The sequence below is a fragment of the Hippocampus comes genome, unplaced genomic scaffold (assembly GCF_001891065.2).
Source record: "Hippocampus comes isolate QL1 unplaced genomic scaffold, H_comes_QL1_v1.1 scaffold85, whole genome shotgun sequence".
In the NCBI taxonomy this organism is placed as follows: domain Eukaryota; kingdom Metazoa; phylum Chordata; class Actinopteri; order Syngnathiformes; family Syngnathidae; genus Hippocampus; species Hippocampus comes.
In genome coordinates this window covers 194,303-216,689 of record NW_017805540.1, presented here as the reverse complement: position 1 = coordinate 216,689, position 22,387 = coordinate 194,303, and the positions used below count along the sequence as shown (strand labels likewise).

Sequence of the window (22,387 nt, the reverse complement as noted above, 5' to 3'; positions counted from 1 at the left end):
ATGGTCATTTTTTTCGGCTAAAAACGCCTTACTATACATGGTCGTTTTTTTTGCCCAAAACGCCTTACTATACATGGTCGTTTTTTTCGGCCAAAAACGCCTTGCTATACATGCTCATTTTTTTCGACCCAAAACGCTTTACTATACATGGTCGTTTTTTTGTCTCAAAACGCCTGACTAGAAATGGTCATTTTTTTCGGCTAAAAACGCCTTACTATACATGGTCGTTTTTTTGGGCCCAAAACACCTGACTATACATGGTCGTTTTTTTGTCTCAAAACGCCTTACTATACATGGTCGTTTTTTTGGGCCCAAAACACCTGACTATACATGGTCGTTTTTTTGTCTCAAAACGCCTTACTAAACATGGTCGTTTTTTTTGGCCCAAAACGCCTTACTATACATGGTCATTTTTTTCGGCAAAAAATGCCTTACTATACATGCTTGTTTTTTAGGGCTAAAAATCCCTTACTATACATGGTCGTTTTTATCAGCCTAAAATGCCTTACTATACATGGTCGTTTTTTTTCGGCCCAAAACGCCTTACTACACATGGTCATTTTTTTCGGCCCAAAACGCCTTACTATACATGGTTGTTTTTTTTTGGCCCAAAACGCTTTATGATACATGGTCGTTTTTTTCGGCACAAAACGCCTTACTATAAATGGTTGTTTTTTTTGTCTCAAAACGCCTTACTAGACATGGTCATTTTTTTCGGCCAAAAAACGCCTTGCTATACATGGTCGTTTTGTTGTCTCAAAACGCCTTACGAGACATGGTCATTTTTTTCGGCTAAAAACACCTTACTATACATGGTCGTTTTTTCGGCCCAAAACGCCTTGCTATACATGGTCGTTTTGTTGTCTCGAAACGCCTTCCGAGACATGGTCATTTTTTTCGGCTAAAAACCCCTTACTATACATGGTCGTATTTTAGGGCTAAAAATCCCTTACTAGACATGGTCGTTTTTATCAGCCTAAAATGCCTTACGATACATCGTCGTTTTTTTCGTCCCAAAACACCTTCCTATCCATGGTTGTTTTTTTCGGCCCAAAACACCTTCCTATACATGGTTGTTTTTTTTGGCCCAAAACGCTTTATGATACATGGTCGTTTTTTTTGGCCAAAACGCCTGACTATACATGGTCGTTTTTTCGGCCCAAAACGCCTTGCTATACATGGTCGTTTTGTTGTCTCGAAACGCCTTCCGAGACATGGTCATTTTTTTCGGCTAAAAACCCCTTACTATACATGGTCGTATTTTAGGGCTAAAAATCCCTTACTAGACATGGTCGTTTTTATCAGCCTAAAATGCCTTACGATACATCGTCGTTTTTTTCGTCCCAAAACACCTTCCTATCCATGGTTGTTTTTTTCGGCCCAAAACACCTTCCTATACATGGTTGTTTTTTTTGGCCCAAAACGCTTTATGATACATGGTCGTTTTTTTTGGCCAAAACGCCTGACTATACATGGTCGTTTTTTCGGCCCAAAACGCTTTACTATACATGGTCGTTTTTTTCGGAAAAAAAAACGCTTTACTATACATGGTTGTTGTTTTCGGCAAAAAACGTCTTACTATACATGGTCGTTTTTTTCGGCAAAAAATGCCTTACTATAAATGGTCGTTTTTTTTTGGCCCAAAACGCCTTACTATACATGGTCGTTTTTTTCGGCCCAAAATGCCTTACTATACATGGTTGTTTTTTTTCGGCAAAAAACGCCTGGCTATACATGGTCGTTTTTGTCGGCAAAAAACGCCTTACGATACATGGTCGTTTTTTTGGGGCTGAAAACGCCTCACTGTACATGTTCATTTTTTTCGGCCCAAAACGCCTTACTATACATCGGCGTTTTTATCGAGTAAAAACGCCTCACTGTACATGATTGTTTTTTTCGGCCCAAAGTGCCTTACTATACATGGTCTTTTTTTTTGGCTAAAAACGCCTTAGTATACATGGTCGTTTTTTTCAGCCCAAAACCTCTTACTGTATGTACAATGTCATACAATGTATGCTTGAAATGACCTGAAGTGATCACGTGATCATCATCAGAACTGATCGGAGACGGCGGGAAAAGCCGAGCGGAAACCAGGAAGGCATGTAGCTCGACACTGGGGTTTGAGGTGAAGGCGCTTTTTCCAACAAAACTATTAATTGGAAATGTGGGGAAAATGACATACACAAATGAAATGAACACCACAGGATTTTTTTTTAAGGATTTTTATTGAGTTCAGAAGCATTCCCTGAAAATTAAGGACAATTAAGAACAGAAATGTACAACTTTTTTGTGGATTTTTATTAACTTTAAGGACTCGTGGGAACACTGTATCAAGGGAAAACGACGCGCCACGAAAAAAAACTGACTGCAATTTTGGAATCAGCATAAAAATTTCACTCAACACATTATTTCTTTTCAAAATGTACCGCAGTGTAATATGCCAGTATTCAAGGGGTCAGCAAAACCATAAATAGCACACAATCTCACACACTTCATGAACAATGACAACTTAGCAGTTCACGTATTATTTTGCTTTGTGCAGTATGGTCATGAATACATCCCACACTTCCAAATGTCCACCGTTAAATCCAAGTGTTTGAATTTTCCTTTCTTTGTGGATAGTCCATCCCTTCCGTTAGGAAATGGGGGCTAGTAAAGGCAGTGTCCAGACCCCTGCAGGCCTCGGCAAAGCAGAGAGAATTCCTTCACCATCTCCTTCACATGACGTTTGTTGCTTTGCTCCCTTGGGGAAAGGAGAATTTTGCTTTCGTAAAATCATCTGTTAAATCTCACTTTGAGCCATTAGCGACATTTATTGAAGACGCGGCCTGGTGCGGTTCGATCAACGCATTTCTGGATGTGCATTTGTGTGCTATTAACTGATTTACCTGAGAAGCTGCTCGGTAAAGTTGTGTTTCTGCTCCGCGGAGATTTGTGCGGAGGGGAATCCTGGTGACTGCAGAAGTTCTTGGAGCCACTGGGACAGCAGAACCGGACAGTGTGTACTCAGACTCAGCAGCACCTCGGCGAAATAATCCATCAGACTTCGAGGAGATCCACCACCAACTGCCTGTGAGAGCCACGCAGACGGGCAAAAGAGGCGAGTTGGATTTGCAAAAAGAAATGAGATGTTGACGCTGTTCACAATTGTTTGATTTTTTTGTTTTTTTTCCCTGAGGGAAAATAAATCAGCGCGTATCAGACTGACCTGTAGGATGGTCTCTGTAAGGAGCTTTCCATCCCTCTGCAGCACCTCGCCGAGAGACGACACGTCTTGACATCGGGACAATAATTCGGTCTGTTGCCAAAGGACAAAAATAAGACACACTGAAAAGCGGGTTTCTTCCAAATAAGACACGGTGGAACCACCGAAGTCAAATGCACCAAAACTACCAGGTGAAGCGTAATTGCTGTTTTGTGGAAAATGCATTGAAAAGCTCCACATTTGAGTTAATTGTCATTATTTACTGAAAAAAATTAACCCAGTCCTTTTTTTTTTGGGTGGGGGGGGGGTCACATCAGAGTGATAAAATTAGTGCTTGGCTGCCATCTTGTGGCAGATTGGTGCCAAGGATTTTTCTTTCCAGAGTCCAGACCATAGCCAAATTCATTACGTATGGTTAAAATGCTACTTAGGCAAAGCAAAGAGAACAAAAATAGCTTCCTAAAAAAAGTTAAAATAACGTACATTGACAACAATTAGAAACATTGACAAAAAAAAAAAAAAAGATAAAAAGGCATTTTAAAGAAAAGGAAAGAAACAAAATGTAGCTTTCTGAAATTACTAAAAGACCGTACAGTGAAGTTGATTTAAAAAACGAGATCTTGATCACCTGATCATTTGACTTCGGAGGTTTCACTGAACATCTAACAGTGCGCTATTTCGGGCTAACTTCAACTTACAAAGAAGAAGCTGGCAGCTTTTACTGTGGAGGTTTCAGGAAATTTAAGTGACAGAATTCCTGAACATGACAAAGCAAAAGAGTTTATTAGTGGAAAAGAAAATATTCAAGATTAAAATGACTTTGACGTGTTGATATTCTTAGCTGAAAATAATGAAGTCTGAATGTGACTGTGACCTGTACACAAAATACTCACCGCAGTAAAATAGCGCGTTCACATCCCGATGATCACATTCCAGGTACAAATCGGGTTTTCTTTTAAGAACCTATCCGCAGATGTTTTGAGTTAAAACTTTCAAAGTGATGCAGAAAACCTCGGCCCCTTTCCAAAGTTTCCAAGCCAACCTGAGCATGAAGGTGCATGAAGGACTCTGCAACATCAGGATGATCCCTGATGCCTACAAAATCACAATCGTGATTAAAAGGAAAGTCAGTTGTTTAAAAAATAAGAATAATAATACCTTGTTGAAATATTGTCACCGTGGAAGAGGTCAGAACTTTCAACAGGTTCTTAATGGAGGAGATGTGGCGTTCCTCTCCAGCAAAGACGTGAACCATCTAAGGGAGAACAGAAGCCGTTGGGAGTCTTACCGCCATTTCCTTTGATTCTATCGAGGCGTATACCTGAGACGCCAGGTCAAGTGCTGAGGCTTGCGGGAAGGTGCTGTAAATTTGGCCGAGCGTTTCACTCAACCGAGCGACCAAGGGCCCGAAATCCTGGAGGAGGGTTCGAATGGACTTATCAAATACTCCACACACTGCCTGCGGAGGGGAAAGGGGAAGCACTAAATATAATAAATCATGCAAGTGTAGACTTATTGGACTATCAAAAAGGCTGAGCTGAAGCCAGAGGGCAGCCATTTTACGTTGCCACTGTGACTGACAATCTCTGTTGTGTGTTTTAGGTTCGGATAATGAGAGCCTCTCAAAGAACAAATTTCACTGTTTGCATTCGGAGTGCTTTGCTTTCATTTCGTTGTTGACGGTTTTGACAACATGACGCCGACAAATCTTGGACTGACATTCGGAGATACGCCTTTTAAAAGAAAATATGCAATCACATTCTTAATGATACATTGTGCATGCACATCTCCCAGACTTCCTGGTACAACAGTATGCCATAAACAGTGATATTTTCACCGAAGGGACAGAAAATCAAGTGAAAGCGCCATGTAGAAATCAATATAGTCAAGTTAAGTTGGCTTAGTGAGTGGCAATGGGAGGTATCTGCCGCTGGCTTAAATTCTCACAAAACCAAAACCAATTCATCGGCCAATTAATTTTAAAAAATAGATAATGAATAAATTCAAGGACAGCGGTCATTACAACGGCCATCTCATTATGTTATCAGGTTACAGGGTGCATGAAAGGGTTAAAGAAGAGTTTCTTTTTTTCTATTGGATCCCATTAGATTACAGGTGTACCTATTATTGTAAAGGTAAGCATTTCTCCACCTTCTTACCTCCACCACCTCAGTGTCCTCGAGCCATTTGCTGAGGATGTTCTGGATCAAAGTGTAAACTTGCTCTAGTACCACCACAACCTAAAAACAAGAGAAATAGCTCGGAACATGTGCACAGCCATTTGAACATTTTCAAAATATATATTCTTGATAATGACAGCTGCCCGTTGCAGTTATCATTTGCATGAATCACTAGCAGAGGCGGCAACATTTCTTGTGGCTTTTTCATCCTTCGAGCTGTGGCGGCTCTCAAAGACTTTGGAAAATAAATAATTCATATTTAATTTAAATGACTTTGTTTTTCAAATGTAATTCTAAATTTGAGTGTGCGCTTGTCATTAAGCACTTCTTTGCTACTGCCAGTCTGTTTGTGTTTTTAACTGTCGCCTTTTTGTTGTGATGAAATGATATCTCTCATTTTTCTCAAAGTACTCATAAGCCGATTTTTACTGGGTTGCATGTGGTTTGAGGGTGAGGCGGTGCGGCGTGGGCCACTCTCTCGAAGCCGTCTGCATATCTGTTGATGTCCAGAGAGGAGAAGAGGCTGGACAACATTCCTAGGATGTGAATGATGGACTGTTTATGGGCAGGATCAGCCTGCACAGGAAGAGACGTTTATCAAGTCTGATGTCGTGACATTACTATTTCGCAGTTGACGGTCATTTGTTTAATCGAGTGCTGTACAATTAATCACATTCAAAGCACTGACATTGCAATGTAGCCTAAAGCGATTTTCAAATGGCAAAGCCTGCTATTTGGGAAATTCACCATTTTCTATTTTTCACCTACCGCTTGTTGGGCCAGACTGTCCATCTGCTGGATATGAGGACTGATGAGCGAGTGCAATTTTCCCAAGATCTCCTCGGCTGGCAGAGCGGAAAGCAGGAAGCCCAGAGCCTGCATGAGCCACATGCACTGGCTGCTCTGCACATACAAAAAATCCAATCACACATGGCTTCCTCACTTGCAGCACACTGACCTTTATTTTATCTCAATGCTCACTCACCTTATGGATACCTTTAACCAGCACATCCTATCGAATGAGACATTATTATTACTTGTATCGATTGTAGTTTCCTCAACAGTCTGAAGTCACGTGTACAACCTGGCACACGGTGAGAATATCCTGAGTGAAGGACCCGAGGTCGTGTCGACACTCCCTGCAGATCCTCTTCAGAGTCGAAACACTGGACACAGACAGTTCGGGCCTCGCCAGAGCTTGCAGCACCATGGGTAACATGCCCCCAAGCATCACCGGATGGTCCACCAGCCACTCCGCCAGGGATCCTTGGCAACATTAGCCAATAAAATACATGACAAAATCTGCTTATAATACACTGGAAAACAGTACATCATTAAAAAAATAAATAAATAAAAAAGTTATTTAAATCTGTAAAACACACATTCTCAAAAATGTACCTGACTCTAAAATGAATAAAAAAAAACACTTTAGGTGCCTCCGAGTAAAGAATAAAAGTGAAAAGGCCACACTGTTAAAAAAAAACCCTCACAATTTTCTAGGCAACAAACTTGGCCAAGTCAACAAAATGTTTTACTGTTGTGAAAAGTGGCTGTCTTGCTTTTTACAAAAAATAAACAAGATTTGACCAAACTAATTGTCGACTGACTATTATTCCCAACCTTAAAGACAGAAGTTAAAACAACTCAGCTAATGTCTTTGGCGCAAACAACTTGCTAGCTTTAGCTTGTGCTAAACCTGTTAGCTTGTGCTAACTAACATCGTTGCCAAAAATGACAATGGTTTATATTTTAGTTGTCACAACTTAAATAACTGTTTTAGCCCCCAAAATACAAGTTGTGTTTTTTACAGTACATTTACCATTTTATTCATATTAATTTTCTGTGGTCGTTAGTAAGTAAAATGCAGTTCACTTGTGTTCCTTGATATCTGAGTTGCTGTACATATAACTTACATCGTTTGACTTACTGTATGAACGGTTAAATGAATCACTGCAATCGTTTCATCAATGTATTAGAGTTGAACGAACCCATCGGGTTTTGCCATGTGCTGTACTACAGAATGACAGGAGCGGTATTCCACACACCTATCGTGTACATGACTGTGTCAGCCAGCATGAAGTTACTGATGTTGATTCCGGGGATCAGCCCAATCAGACCTGGGATGACGTCTGAGTAGTTCACATCGATGGTCTCGGCTATGGACTGGAATCCGAATAACAATGCCTCTGTTTCCTTGAAAGGAGAATGTAGAATAATACACCAAAAGAAAATGAGAAGGGAACAATTGTGGATGTGTGTGTGGGGGGGGGGGGGCAGTTTTTGAACTTCATGGCTCTCAAGTTATGAACCATTCAAATCTAGAATCTGGACTTGAATGAATTGAAGTAGTTCTACTACCTGCCATTGTGCTGCCTGCTGGGGGTCCATCAGCTGCCTGCCCAGGCGGTCGTAAAGGTTACTGAGCAGCTCAGCTCCCAACATTTCGTAGACGTACATCAATGTGTCCGAGATGTCCACTCTGGGAGGTAAAACAACGGGAAAACAAATCTTTTCTGTCATGAAATGAAGACACTTTTCAAACTTTGAAAATGCTGAGGTTGTGGAGATACAAGCAACAAGTGCAAAACAAAAAATTGCGAGCTTTGCTAGCTCTCCGAAGGAGGCAACCAATATGTAAAAATGGTTCATTTCATGGGTCTCACCTGTAGATTCTGAACTGCTCCTTGTCATCACAACTCCAGGAGTTGTACTCTTCCTGGGAAGGGTAGTGGCATTTGTGTAGTAACACATCCACCAACTGGAAGTAAACGGGCCGGTAGACTTGCAGATAAATGGCCTGCTTCTCCTCCTCAAAAGACAAGATGTCATCCTGAACAGAAACGTAAGAACAATGCAACTCCTGCACGAGGTTTGCGGATTTGCATTTGGTCCCCACCTGCAGGGTGTACCAGAAAGTGAGTGTGAGGGAGCTGGTTGTCTCGCTGATTGGGTACTGGCCAGGAATCCCAGTACAGGAAAGAATCATGTTGACCAAGGCAAGATACTGCTGCCAGTGCTCCACCTGCTCCAGCAACACCCTGTCATACACATACGTGACTCGTTACTAGGGGTATTAAAATGGCGAGGCATAACACGGTCTTCCAAATTCCCAAGCACAGTAAACTAGACTTTCAAGAAGATGCACCAATTATAAAGATGTGCCTGTTTTTACACCAAACGCACGTGAGCCTTTCTACCAGAATGAGGCACTGGGAATCAAAGTGTCTTTTCGTGTGCACCTGGAATGTGTTTCTCCCATAGCGACGGCAATACGGCAGATCCCATGTGAGGTCTCCATATCCCCGTCTTGAACTGCTGTCTTCAGCTGATCATGGAGACCCAGCACCAGAGGCATTAGACTCATCAGAGCACTGACGTACCTGGATAAACAAACACACACGTTGATCGTATAGGAATCAATAATTATGTTTAACTCAAAAGAAACTACAGTATTCTTAAACACCTCTGTTAAAAATGCACTTTCAATAAGTATTGGCAGAACCGAATGTCAACTTTATGGGAAGAAGGGTCGTTCGTCAGCATGTGAACCCTTTCATGCACCCTGTAACCCGATAACATGATAAGCTGCCCACTGTCGTAACCGTTGTCCCTGAAAGGGCTAAATGTAATTCATACCAAAACTTGTAATCATAATTAGTCACTTTTTTACATGAGCAGTAAAGTCATAAATTTTCTTTTAAAGTCAAGTAATCAGTAAAGTAACTAAGTTACTTTTTCAAAGTGATGCACAAACAACACACACACACACACACACACACACACACACACACACACACACACACACACACACACACACACACACACACACGTACACACATTGGGCTCCATCACAACTGTGTGACAAACCACGTGTCAAATCACAGTGACTGTATACAATAATCCCTCGTTTATCACGGTTAACGGGGACCAAAACCACCCGCGCTAAACGAAAATCCGCAAAGTAGCGACCCCCCCCCCCCGTATAGGTACATGTACATGTGTATGAGTATAAAAAATATTTATAAGGCCAAATTTAATGGTGTACATGCACGTAGAAGTAAATGTTGTAGTAATTAGCATTACTTAATGCTGTATACTAAGAGATTTAAACATGTATAAGTTAGGTTAGGTTAGTGTATGAATAACAAAATACAGTAAACATATACATGTAGTACTGTATATGTTGCTCTCTGTGACTTACTGTTGTTTTGCTGACTTTCGCTGCTTCTCGTGGATCATTTGCGGACTTTTTGCGGACTTAATTTTTAATTTATTTATTTATTTATTTATTTATTTTTTTTATGAATATGTTTGAAAAAATCTGCGATGCACTGAAGCCGCGATAAACGAACCGCAAAATAGCGAGGGATCACTGTATTGGTCTATGTACTGCAGCGTTTACCTCTGGCAGTCAGGTTGCGAGATGGCGCTGACAATCGTCTCGACGGCTGGGTCAAACAGCACAGGGTTGGATAAAGCCGTGAAACAATCCTGCACCAGTTCCTGAGTCTCCCCTAGTTGCACATCCAGTCCCAACCAGCTGGACAAGCAGCGGAGCACCTTCTCCTTCACCTGACTCGACGAATCCTGGCTTTGGAGGAGCTGACGCAGTAGAGGACATATGGCTCTCCACTCCCCAGCCAGAGCTTCCCTCAGCTGTCCGCGTCGGCTCTGCGCCAGCCGGCTGCTCTGGAACTCCTCCGGAAGTACAACCAGGAGCTCCAGCAGTGCGAGACAGTGCAGCTGAGGGTCCTGCGTCGCCTTGGCATCTTCAGGGCTCTGAGGTTGGAAGGCTTGCACCATGTCAGCAACCGGGTGTGACCAGACATGGGGAATTAAGTTAAGGGCCATCGCGGCCAGTGCAACACATAGCCTTGTTAACACCATTTTCGGTCCGGAGGAGAAGTGCAAAATGTGAGAAAGGAGCTGCGCTCTCAGGTGCTCATGTTGGTCTGCGGGCAGTTCGCTCCAGTGAGAGGAGATTTTGGTGTGGAGGGTGCTGGCACCAAAGAACTGGACTTCTGGGAGCTGTGGAACCACACGAAAATATCTTCTGAAATGCTCATGGGATATAAATCCAGAAGGGTTCTGAGGTCAGTCGCCTCGGGTCAATTAGCGGAAGCCAAAGTTGAAAGCAAACATAGTGCATCAGCATTGAGCTGTTATGCGGCAAGCAAATGGAATTAGATGCCAACAGAACTGAAATTAGCCATCCATCCGTCACGTGTTCCAGTACTCATTTGAAAAGTGGGTGTCTCTAAACAATAGGTGCTCTCTCCCGATTTTTTATTATTATTATTTTTTAGATGTAAATACCATCAAATCAAAGCTGGACTTCTGAACTTTTGTAGCATCTTCATCTATTGATCTGACACCCAAATGTCTTCAGTATACAGTATGTGAAAACAAAAACAAATGAAGTTTCATCCCAATATTTTGGGCGGGGGCTGTCAATAAAGGTGCCCTGTCTTGCCTTGTGAGTGTGCAACAAGCTTATCTCAAATTTGAAGTTGATCAGCAGACCTTGTCAGGGCTTAGCAGGGTCCAGCAGAAATGCCACGCCTGGGCAGACGCTTGAGCCTGCGTCAGCCACTTCTGGGCGGCATTCTTACGCTCCATGTCTGGCTCAAAATACAGCTGGGAGAGAGCCTGGAAGACAAGTGGGAGTCGGTCACAGGTACACTTGAATCGAATTGCATGAATATTCATCCTGAAGGAGCGCTTGATTCAAGATCGCCAAAAAAACGTTGCCATAGTTACTAATCCGAAGCATGCAGTGGTTGCTATTATTAGGGCAGCAAATGCTTGTAGTTGGTATCAAATTACAAAAATGTCTGCTGGTCTTTATCTCACCACACTGTCATGTTAAACTGCTTTTGTTTGATAATGAAATGTTTGTATACAGTCCTGAATTAAAGTCTTTTAATCTCCATTGATTTTTTAAAAAATTATTATTTTCTACAACCAGCACAAAAAAAGAGAAAGAAAGGATTAAACTGTAGGTGGCATCAATATGTACTTAAACGACCTTTTTACATCATGCATGAATGCAATTTTCCTCGATGTCAATGCGAAGGTCCTCTGGTCCTCTTCTATTTACAGTTTTGCCATGACCAAACTATTTTTGAAAGACCAGTACAAAGACTCGGGTAGATAAAGTTGTATAAGTCGTTAGTTGAAATTCATAGCGCTAACGAATTATCCAATCAGGTTGCTTTATGGGACCGAAATAGTGGTACCCAGGCTCCCTCTAGTGGCACCCAAAAGAATAACTGAATTAAATTTTCAAACTGTACGAAGGTTCCTTCCAACTTTTTTTTTTTAATCCAATACAGTACATTCAAATTAAGTACAATTCAGTAATCTGTAACTTTTAAATACAACACATTTGTGTTTAATCCTTTGGCAAAGTTTGTTTTCCAACATTTATTTTGGTACAATTTGTATGTGCAATACATTCTAATCAAATCGAAGCATTTTTTTAAATGTAAGTACTGTGCAATCCTCGGATTTTTAAACAAATAAATAAATGCAACTCACCGCCTCCACATTCTCCACTGTCAACTCCTGCAAGTCGACAGCGTTCGTTGCGCCCTCTGACTGGTGCAATTCGAAGGTCTCCCCATGGGGCCCCTGCATATCCATGAGGACTCGCCTTTGGTAAGAGTGCTAACAAACAGTTCAAGAGCACACACGCGGCCCAATAAAGTGTGTGAAAGCAAACAGCCAGAGGACACCGAAGAGTGTCTGTCAGCTGCCCACACTGTCACGTGACAACACTGACCCCTTGGCGGACTTGAAGTCCGCCTCACAGGAAGCGATGAAACCGGATTGCTTCCATCATTCAATGACGGGAGTATTTTCGAGCACAACAGCCACCCTCAGAGAGTTAAAATAAGCGCCAGAATAAAGAAACTGCGGTTATCCGTGTTGAGCGCAAGTCGCGAGACATAAAACAGGCGCGTCTCTGACGCACCGTCTTCTGATTGGCTGTGCGTGGATGCAAATGCAGGAGTCTGCAGTCAGGACGTCAGCTTGCAAATTGCTGCGGTGGTGACAGGTGAACGTGGAAGTCAAGTATGAACCTGACTTCCACCTGCAAGTGTGACTAAAACAGTGGCTGCCTTTTTGTTATTGTTGTGCCCTCGTGTGTGTGCCTGCACAAGATCCCACCACCCATGCGCCGCTTCAGGGTATTTTTAGCCCTGATGGTGTCCCGTCACGTATCAAGTAACAAGTTTCGATCAACGGGACCGAAGCACCAAAGAGATTGCGGTCCCCGGTGTACTTCGAATTGCTTTCTGCTCGGGGATGAGATGAAGTCAACATTTCTTTTTGAATTCATCTTGGTTTTCCTTAGCGAGCCATCCCTGGCAGGCAAGAGGTGGTAGTCATCGTACGTTGTGGCGAGTCAGTTCGTGCTGGCAATCTCACTCAGCTAAAAAATTACGCGTAGATCGGCCAAATTTGTGTTAACGTGGAGTAAACTTTTTGGACCGGAAAGTCAGACAGTATTTGCAAATACATTTAAAAATATACATTCGAACGTACTACTAAGTGTTAAAAAAAAAACGTCATGCAACACAACTACGTTACTGTGCTGCCCTCTGTTGGTTTGATCACGAGAAAAGTACACTTTTTTTAAAATCTGTTTCCCAACATTTATTGAGCCAAGGCCTCCATTTACATTTGAAAACTCTCTCGACTGCAGATCAATAAACATAGTTCCTGAAATAATTATCTTGTTTTAATTTACTCGCAAATGTGATTGATTTACTCGCAGTGACGTGTGGCTGACCATGACTTCAGTGGACACACGCGTTTATTGTACCCTCTGGCATCGAAATCGTTCTGCCTGTCACTAGACGTCGCTGGAATAGACAAAAACAATAATTTCCAAAGAAATTCAGTCAAACATGATACAGAATTCAAAATGCTGCAGGTCAGGTTTGGACCACGACAAAGAGATCAGAACGTATGGCAGTCCTCAAGGCTTAACACCGACTCTTGTTAATGCTTCCGGGTGTTGTGTGAAACACATTGAGTTGCCTTGTGGCTTAAATGTGCTGGATAGAGTAAATGAAGCTGGCTTTCTAATGACCCACGGCACCCTTGATGATTCATCACAAGCGTGCTGTTTAAAATAATATTGTCATTGTCTTCTGTCAAAAGAAGGAGCGGTTCTCTTGTCTGTGACCTGTTGGTTTGGAGTAATAAACACACCAGCTGGGGTATGGAATGTAGACTTTGACCAATAAAAACTGCCCACCCCCCTCGCAACACAAATCTAATGCATCAATGTCAAAACAACAAGGCACTTGCAATCGAGAAAAAAAAAAAAAAAACAGTCATGACAACAAATGAAGCCAAGTGCTGCATTTATTTAGAAAAAAAACACAATTATGGTTTGGGAGTGCCATGTTAGGCCACTCCTGACATGGAGAACCAGTCAGGTCACATATCGTGACTTCAGTATTTATGAGTATAAAACAGGCACTGCAAGAAATATGGCAAAGGTGAAGTTGCTGATGTGTTTGTATGGCTACTCCCATCCTGCAGGCCTTTCAACAGCATTTTTTCATATCGCACCAAGACCCCAAATGGGGTCGCGACCAGCCCAGCAAGTGGTGTCCAAAGCTGGCGGTAGTCAGGATCATCCCAAGGAGAGCCACATTCCCAAAAGCTCCGCGCATTCTTTTTCTAGGATCTGATTGAGATTTTTTTTTTTTAAACAAATTACCTGAATGGAACTGAATTGAAAAAAATATATATCACAAGGGGTTCAACACCATCTCACCTCCTGTTGAATAGCCCTGCGCGTAAACCTCCCGGCTGATGATCCACACAGCACCTAGTCCACTGCTGAGACGCTGAAAGGAGACGCACATGTTTACGTTTTGTCTGACATGTTTGATATGTATTTGGAGCAAAGGATGTTACTTGTGAAGTGATGTAGATCAACTTACAGGACACTGCAAGCCACCAACAACCAGACAGAAAAGGAAGGCAGGGTAGAGCTCCAGACTGGTCGAGGTTTTGACGAAAACAGAGAAGAGGACAATCTAACAATCTAAATTTCTGTTACTTGCATCCCCAAAGTGAGTCAACAGGGGTGCATCTTTTAGGCTTAATGTCACATTTGAATTTGATCTGATTTGATGCTATTTATAAAATATAAATGCATCCCCATATATTCACTTCCTGCAAGGCGGAAAAGCATATCTCGTCATTTTTGTCCAATGCATATTCCTTACTCACGTGTTTTGGTGTGCACGCTGCACACAGTTGAAAATGGTGCCCTCCTCACTGTCATCACTGTACATCTTGGGGTACTGTTAAACGAGACAAACACACTATTGTGTTTGCGTTGTTGTCAGAATGTGCAGGCATTTTCCAGGCATGCTGCAGCTAGTCTAAAGATCAAACGGTTTTCTGCCGTAAGACGTCAACCTCTCAGCTCACCGGCACGTTGTACTTCTTGCGAGCTTTGCCTACTTGAAATGCCAAGTGCCCCACCATGATCACACTGGCAACACCAGTCAACACTACGTAGCCGTACTCCTTGGACAGAACAACCATTTTGACACCTGTGAGGGGAGAGGGGCAGTTTGATACAGTCAAGTGCAAATGGGTGGTATCACACTGTACATTGTAAAACGTCATTATACAGTAGTTAGGTGAATTTTGTGATTGTGAAGGACATACAAGTGTTTTTCTTTATGCATGATGCAATGTTCACTAAAATGACTCATCAATACAAATCCCAAGTCTTAGAGGGCACAGGGAGTCCTCCACGGTTTACGGCGGACATAGCCTGTAACTCTAAATTTGTGTAAGTAGTCGATCGTTAACTAACACTAAAGCAGCAGGAAAGTCACAAATTCTGAAAATATTTGTGAGAAAACGATGGCAGGAGGTAAGTATAGTCAAAATACGAAAAACACGAAGTACACTATTACGTCCGCAAATTCAAGGAACGATTTGTGAACGCGGTATACAATGATTTTGGCTAATTCGTCTCCTCGCACTGGATTAAATGATTTGGCGTGAAATTGAAATGATCGCCCCTGTATTTCCCCCAAAAGCAACACGAACGCGCAATCACGCCCTTATAAAAGGTCAAACGAGGACAGCGTCGTGACACCGTCCAGTGGACGGCGTCCACACACAACAGACAATGCAAACTAGTATCCTTGTACTTTTCTCCTATCACAAATCACAGACAAAAGCATTTACCTGACAAACGAAGCAGGGTAAAACGTGCACCGGTTACAGTCGATTGAACAGAACAATGACAACAAAGTTGGTCGGACTTCCGCGTTGGGGTTTACGTAACACGCGCCAACTATGGGCGTGGCTGCAAACGTGCGTACATGTAATATAAATATTGTAACTACTGTATTTAACTAATAAGAAAAGGCTGGGATGATTCTTTTTTTTCCCCTGAAAATTCACACAGGCTCTGCGCAGCCACTTTTTACTTCGGACCTCGTCCTGGTCGCAAACCCACCTTCCACTGTGAAAAATTATGTGTTGGCTAAAAAAAAAAAACAAAAGACAGATATATAGCTTTACAGACGGATATTTTAAGTGCACTAAATTTCTATTCAGCTTGTGGAGTACATATTACAAAACGTATTAAAGAACGCATAAGACAGAAACACTTGTTGGTCATTTTTCCTTCTAGCTTTCACATTGACCAAACACCTCATTTTTTACAGCGTGGAAAGAACGTGGTGATGTGTTCAAATTCCACGGAGAATTGGAATCGAGAGCTCCCAACACTGTAACGCATGAGTTGCGTGAAATAATGTACCGCCCGCTGTATCCGAAGTTCTACAGTCCTGTGTTGGCTCTGCAGCGAGTGTTCCATGATGCTGCTAGCAAGCATTCATCACTAGATGTCGTCATAACATCACCCAACAGTCGACGCCAAACATCTGCGTTTACGGCAGATCGTTGGGTGTCACATGCTCATAAAACCAACCTGGTCTGTCCTCCTTCACTTCTGCCAGTGCATGCGTCAGTGAAGCACGCTCATCGTACAAAGTGCACAGGGGGTCTTTCAGCAGCATATCTGTCGCCCATTTGCCCCCATCATAGCCCCCCCCCCTCCACCGTGCTGACTCTGATTCAGCGCTTCAACACCTACACATGGAACCAAGAATAGATTCAGACTGGGTGAGGAGAACATGTGAGACCACCCTGTCCCATTACATCTCCCATCATCTGCTCGCAAGCCGCATATGCTCACTTTGGATTGGTGCAAGGTGCAGCCAGGAGCCAAATGTCAGGAAAGATTATTTTGTTGTCAATATTTAGCATTTTCTATTTTCGGTACCCCATGGGTGCTCTGTTATGGACAGAGATGTCTCTCTGGGAGTTGCTTTGTATTCTATGAGTTTAATTCAAAGTGTGTGTCTTCGTGTGTGTGTATTTTCACCTCCCTGGAATATTTCTCTCTTTGGATGGAAAGATGTGAACATCGCCATAGGTCATAACTTCACCACAGTAGGCTTGTTGTCTTTGTAAAATAAAATTTGATACAACACAGAGAATAGTATTGTTCGCAAGCCTACCAACTATCAATGAATAAATAAATAAAAATCTTGTCAAGTATTCTAAATAAGATTCTGTCTCGATAAGATTCTATTCCCTACATTCTCCCATCTAGTTGAAGACCGTTTAATGGTTATGCCTTTCATTTAGATGTTACTGTTGCTGTAAATCAGTGATTGGAAATTGTAGCCCACTGCCTTATTTATTTTGATAACTTAAAAAAAAATTAACAAAATTGGGTGGGTAGCTTTTCGCTCTTATCATTTTCTTGTCTCTATTTGATCTCCCCGAGTGACGGCTCCAGGTTTTTTTTTTCGCTTCAAGGGGGCCCTGAACCATACATAGAGGGCTGATTAAATAATTGATCTGTATATTTTGGAATATCAAATGAAATGCTATTGAGACTTAACTGGGGCTACACCGATTACCGATGGACCCAAGACGCGGTGTAACGCCATCCCTGGTCTCCCGCTAGAGCTGGTGAAAAATGGTGGTCTCATTTATCATTTAACCCTTTCACGCACTCTGTAACCCGGGGGTCGGCAACACGCGGCTCCAGAGCCGCATGCAGCTCTTTAGTGACATCTAGTGGCTCCCTGAAGCTTTATAAAAAAAATGTTTGAAAATGGAAAAAGATTTTGATAGTAGGCTAATATAGCTCAAATAGATATCGATACACATTGCAGCTCTGAAAAAGGAGAGCTGTGGTGTTGTTTTTTTAAAACGTACACTTTATGCTTTTAACAGTCTCGACAAACACAGACACGTCTGCGTCTGACTCCGTGCCTTCTCTCTTGTCATTCGACTCGAGAGGCGTTCAAAGACAGCCTCCGAAAAACGGAAATTCATGATCACTTCACTGACACTAAGAAAAGCGAAAATAATGCACCAAAACAAAAAATCAAGCGAGGAAATCACTAAATAAATTCTATGGGGGCGTTTGTGAACACACAACAAAGGAATGAATAACAAACAATTCTGAGACAGTCCAGTCTCCTACATACATGCAGCATGTGTTTCCTTCATTGTAAGTTTTATAGGAGGCTTTTATTTTTTTGCGGCTCCAGACATATTTGTTTTTTTGTTTTTTTTTTTGTCCTATATGGCTCTTTCAACATTTTGGGTTGCCGACCCCTGCTGTAACCTGATAACATGATAAGCTGTCCACTGTGACCGCTGTCCTTGAAAGGGGTAAATTATCCACCTCTGTGTATAGATAGATGAACAGAGATACATAATAGTAAATAGATACTTTCAATACCAATTAAATGAAATTGGAAATTTTTATGCATGACAGCGAGTGGGAATCACTGCACTAGGCGGTGACAGCCTATTCTTTTTTTTTTTTTTTTTTAATATCACCAGCAATTGTGGCTCCAAGCACGCGTGACCCTCTTGTTTTTGAGGTATGTGATGTGATGCTGCCGCACACTTCGTCACACACCTGCAGGCAACAGCACACAAACACATTATGCACAACAATCCTGCGTGTTTCGTGATCAATCAACGTGAGCATCTGGCGCACACATGCGCGCGCGGGAGGCACGTGGAGAAGCCACCGCGAGTTGCTGGAGCAAATAGGTCATGCAAGCAAACACACGCAAACGCACTGGATTACACGGAATATTTTGGTTGCAGACGCAGCCGCTGCCCGGTGCTTCAACCCTCTCAGCGCGGAGCCCCCCCCTCCCCACCCCTCCTCGCCGGAGTTGGCTTTGGGAAGGCGAGAGAATGCCACAGCCAAACACGACGATTGACCGCGCAACACCACGAGCGGCGGGGTAGCACAAACGCACGTCGCGAGCGCGCTCAGTGGGAGCGTGAAGGAAACCCTGTACCGTCATATATCCACGAGGTATGCCAACCAGCGTGAGGTCATCGGATGCACGCTGGATCGGGATCAGGACCAGCTGACAGGATGAGCTGAAACATTACGCGCAAGAGAGGCGCCAAGGGCAACCGTCTCCGCTGACCTCTGTGGAAACAATCCTCGCGCTATTAACGATCGTCCGCCGAAGGTCCATGAAGAATGTAAGCGTGCGCGGATCGCTCCGAGCGGGCTGGATGAAGCCCTCGGCGGTGTCATGCGTCTTGCCCCGCAGCCGAGCGCGCTGGTGATCGTCGTTGCGCTCCTGCTTTGCACGGAGGCGATTACGTCCCCGCTGCTGTCGTCGGGCTGCCCGGACCGGTGCGTGTGCGACGAGCAGCTGGTGGTTCAATGCGCCGGGCAGCACTTGAGCAGCTTCCCCGCGGACCTGCCGCTGGCCACCCGGCAGCTCATCATCTCCAACAACTTGATCGCGGAGTTGCCGCCGCTCGCGCTCAACTACCTCTCAGATCTGGTCTACTTGGACTGCAGCAACAATTCCTTGACTGAGATCTCCCAGTCCACATTTGGGAATCTCAGGAAGTTGGCCTACCTTGACCTCTCCTTCAACAGCCTCGCCCGGATCGAGGACAGGACCTTCGTCCCCCTGGACAGTTTGGTCATGCTGAGGATGACAGACAACCCGTTTCTGTCGGAGATCCACCAGGACGCCTTTGCAGAAAACCTGGCCCTTCAGGTGCTCGACGTGAGCAGGAACAACTTAACTGTGCTTAACATCAGCACGTTGATTTCACTACCTGCCCTGCGCTCGGTGGGCCTCAGTGGCAACCCGTGGAGCTGCGAGTGCGGCAGTGAGGAACTCTGTCTGTGGGTCCACTTGGAGGGCTTCAAGTTTCAAGGTTCCACTTTGTTTTCTTTAATTAATGCCATCATTTTATTAGGTTGTCAAAACATATCTGCTGATTTGTCTGCCAGAAATATATTTAAGTAAATCAAAGTTTGGGGATTTAAACCCCTGAAATACTTATGCTATGCCCCCTTCCTTTAGAAGCAATACATCTGCAGGCTTTACCTAATTCAAAACTGGTTTAAAGTACAGATCGCCTCACAATACAACAAACGATGCGTAAATATTTACGCTTCTTAAAATGTCAAAGATGATTTCATGAATTTTCCATCCATCCACCCACTTTGTATGGCTTATTCCGTTCAAGATGGCAGGGTAGCAGAAGCTTTCATTTAACGGGTACAGAAATATGTCATATATGATACAAGCTCCATTTCACCAGCATCATTTGTTGCTAATGTCTCATTGAACAATTATTGATGAGACCGGGCAGATTCAAACTGTAGTTAAAAATATGTGCATACGTTTTACCCTCAGTTAAATAGCCGAAGGCGTCACAATGACTTTGACAGTGGTGGTGACCCAATACAATTTGACGTGAGGGTAAATCATTTTTGCATAGCTCGTCTGTAATGTAGGCAAAGTTTGACTTCTCTCACTGGAACAATCATCACAGATCAGTCATACATTTGTACAGGCAGCCACAACATTTGACACGTCGCGTATTGGATCTAAACGTTCTGAATCGAGGGAAATGTGATTGGCATGTACCAGTGTGGCTGTTTATTCAACACAAACAAGTCCACTCCGTGCACCTTGCTGAGCTCTGCAAAGTCTCTGCAAAGAGATGCAAGTGATGGAAGTGGAGCATGATGACATTCTATCCAATACGAGCCCCGGATAAAAGCAGGTGCACGGGCAGAAAGGTCACGTGATCCTTGCAACTGTGCTCATTAATTCGTATTTGCAGTCTGTGTTACCGAGAATCAATGTTCCATCTCGTAATCAATGCGAGTTCGGTTCAGCTGATTCAGGCTCAATGCCATTAGCTTTTACGTCACATGATGACACTTGACTATCAGTATGACCGTCAAATGGGTCTTGTTTTGTAGGGTTGAACGATTAAAAAAAAATAATAATAATAATTGTGGGGTTTTTTTTCAACTCAGAATTGCAATTACGATTTAATATTAATATTAAGATATCCTTTATTTGTCCCACACTGGGGAAATTTACAGAGTTCAGAAAGGAAACCATAAGAGAGGGAGAGGGGAAAAAAAAAAAACACACTCGAACTATACTCTTCTGAGGATAATTTGAGTCCAGGATAAAAAAAGAGAAAAGAAAAGAGAACGCGACGCGGCCAGTCCGACCAGCTGCACGGTCCCTGTGCGCTCCGCAGATCAGATCACGTCGCGGGGGGGAAAAAAACCAGGAACAATAAAGGCGGTGATTTCAAGGGTGTGTATGCACGTGTGATTGTTTGGTTGTGTGTGCGTATCAGGCCGCAGCTGCTTCGTCAAGGTCTGCTCATGGAGACAGTCCTGGCTTATCAGTCCATGGCCGAGAAGGAGGTGGGTGATGGTGGGGGCACTAGCTTCCATGCGTACTTCCTTCCAAGGGAAAGGGTCCAGATAGCGTTGTTTTGGTGACGGCCGCCAACAATTTCAGACAGCCTTGAGTCGGTGGCCCGTATCTCTTCACTGGCGCCGATCAGCCAAATCCGCAATTTCTTTCTGAAGCGCAGATTCCAACTTCTTCAAGTTGATCTCCATCTTACAAAGACGCTCCAAAACCGCATCCATATTGCGTTTGAGCTCAGTCACCGCTTGAGTCTGAGTGTTGGACATTCGCGCTAGACCATCCAGAAAGACCGGCAACTTCTTCACTTCCAATAAAGCCGCTGCCATCGGTTGAATTTTGCGATAGAACAGGAAACTGCTAACACCAAACAGCAGCATACCTGTTATCAGAAGGCCGATAATGTAGATGTCTTCCACATCCTCAACGGAAAGTATTGACAGGCACACCATTCTCCACTTTCTCCAGGGATCTAGGGCGTACCCGATAGCATCGAGAAACCAGCCAACCAATTCCATGGTTTGTTCTTTGGATGAAAATACGATAGGAGGCTTGGAAAAGTTAGACAAAGACAGCACGTAGACTGAGTGGCGAGCAAGGAGAGGGTGGGGGGGAGGACAAGGGCTGAGCAAAAAGCGTCCGCCTTCGTCGAGAGCCAAGCAGAAATGGGATTTGTTCCGCACCTCCCGCTTCCACAACAAGCATTTACTGCACCAAAGAGTTACACTACGGCACCAGGATGTACCTTTGGCTTCACTGTGATGTAGGATTCTGATTATGGGAAGCCATTTTAAAGTAAAAAGAAAAACTTATGTCGTGTGTTGCAAGGGAGACAGATCGTGCTCTGCTCACATTAATTTCTGAACACAGCCGATAATCAGTCGCACGTGCTTCAAATTTACTTTGCTCATACCGCCTGACACACTGGACCCTCATACTCCATTTTTTGGGGCGGTGAACATTTGAACAGCATTCTGAGTTTCCGAAGGGTCTGGGTAAAGCAGTGCGTTTTGAGTGTACGTATACTGTATTTGTAGTCTACGTTTTTGTAAAACAAATTCCCCTTCAAAATCTAAATATGACATTTTTGGACTGGTTAGAAATAAAAGAAAAAAAAACGTGACAGAGTGAAGATGCCATCATCAACCCGTGACGTGCGAGGGAACACTGTATAAGAAAATGAATAT

At 43.3% G+C, this 22,387-nt stretch overlaps 3 protein-coding genes across 4 annotated transcripts in view; 1 reads left to right on the top strand and 2 right to left on the bottom strand.

Annotated features, from left to right (window-relative positions):
• Positions 1 to 2,277: 2,277 nt before the first annotated feature.
• Positions 2,278 to 12,337, bottom strand: LOC109521361 (importin-13-like). 2 transcript variants are annotated; one of them, XM_019879196.1, is made up of 21 exons: positions 11,926 to 12,330; positions 10,909 to 11,034; positions 9,788 to 10,413; positions 8,625 to 8,765; positions 8,282 to 8,423; positions 8,049 to 8,215; positions 7,744 to 7,864; positions 7,431 to 7,578; positions 6,470 to 6,651; positions 6,371 to 6,397; positions 6,154 to 6,288; positions 5,815 to 5,961; positions 5,365 to 5,445; positions 4,527 to 4,664; positions 4,364 to 4,460; positions 4,248 to 4,300; positions 4,099 to 4,168; positions 3,904 to 3,962; positions 3,209 to 3,298; positions 2,889 to 3,070; positions 2,278 to 2,743 (listed from the first exon to the last, which is right to left on the bottom strand). In XM_019879196.1, exons 1-21 carry the CDS (start codon positions 12,028 to 12,030, stop codon positions 2,650 to 2,652), a joined length of 2,931 nt encoding a protein of 976 aa, XP_019734755.1. In that variant the 5' UTR covers positions 12,031 to 12,330; the 3' UTR covers positions 2,278 to 2,649. The 2 variants fall into 2 exon arrangements, 1 of the variants encoding a protein (XP_019734755.1); XR_002169338.1 differs by lacking the exons at positions 2,278 to 2,743; positions 2,889 to 3,070 and having other exon boundaries at positions 3,243 to 3,298; positions 4,383 to 4,460; positions 11,926 to 12,337.
• A 1,409-nt stretch (positions 12,338 to 13,746) lies between these two features.
• mgst3a (microsomal glutathione S-transferase 3a) lies at positions 13,747 to 15,735 on the bottom strand. The gene is made up of 6 exons (XM_019879197.1): positions 15,622 to 15,735; positions 14,848 to 14,972; positions 14,644 to 14,717; positions 14,352 to 14,409; positions 14,183 to 14,255; positions 13,747 to 14,092 (listed from the first exon to the last, which is right to left on the bottom strand). Exons 2-6 carry the CDS (start codon positions 14,962 to 14,964, stop codon positions 13,950 to 13,952), a joined length of 465 nt encoding a protein of 154 aa, XP_019734756.1. The 5' UTR covers positions 14,965 to 14,972; positions 15,622 to 15,735; the 3' UTR covers positions 13,747 to 13,949.
• Positions 15,736 to 18,653: 2,918 nt separating this feature from the next.
• LOC109521141 (leucine-rich repeat-containing protein 52-like) overlaps positions 18,654 to 22,387 on the top strand; it is a 9,372-nt gene continuing 5,638 nt past the window's right edge. Inside the window, exon 1 of the mRNA XM_019878804.1 lies at positions 18,654 to 19,671. Coding sequence (XP_019734363.1) covers positions 19,029 to 19,671 — 643 coding nt within the window. The 5' untranslated portion in view covers positions 18,654 to 19,028. The remainder of the gene's footprint in view (positions 19,672 to 22,387) is intronic.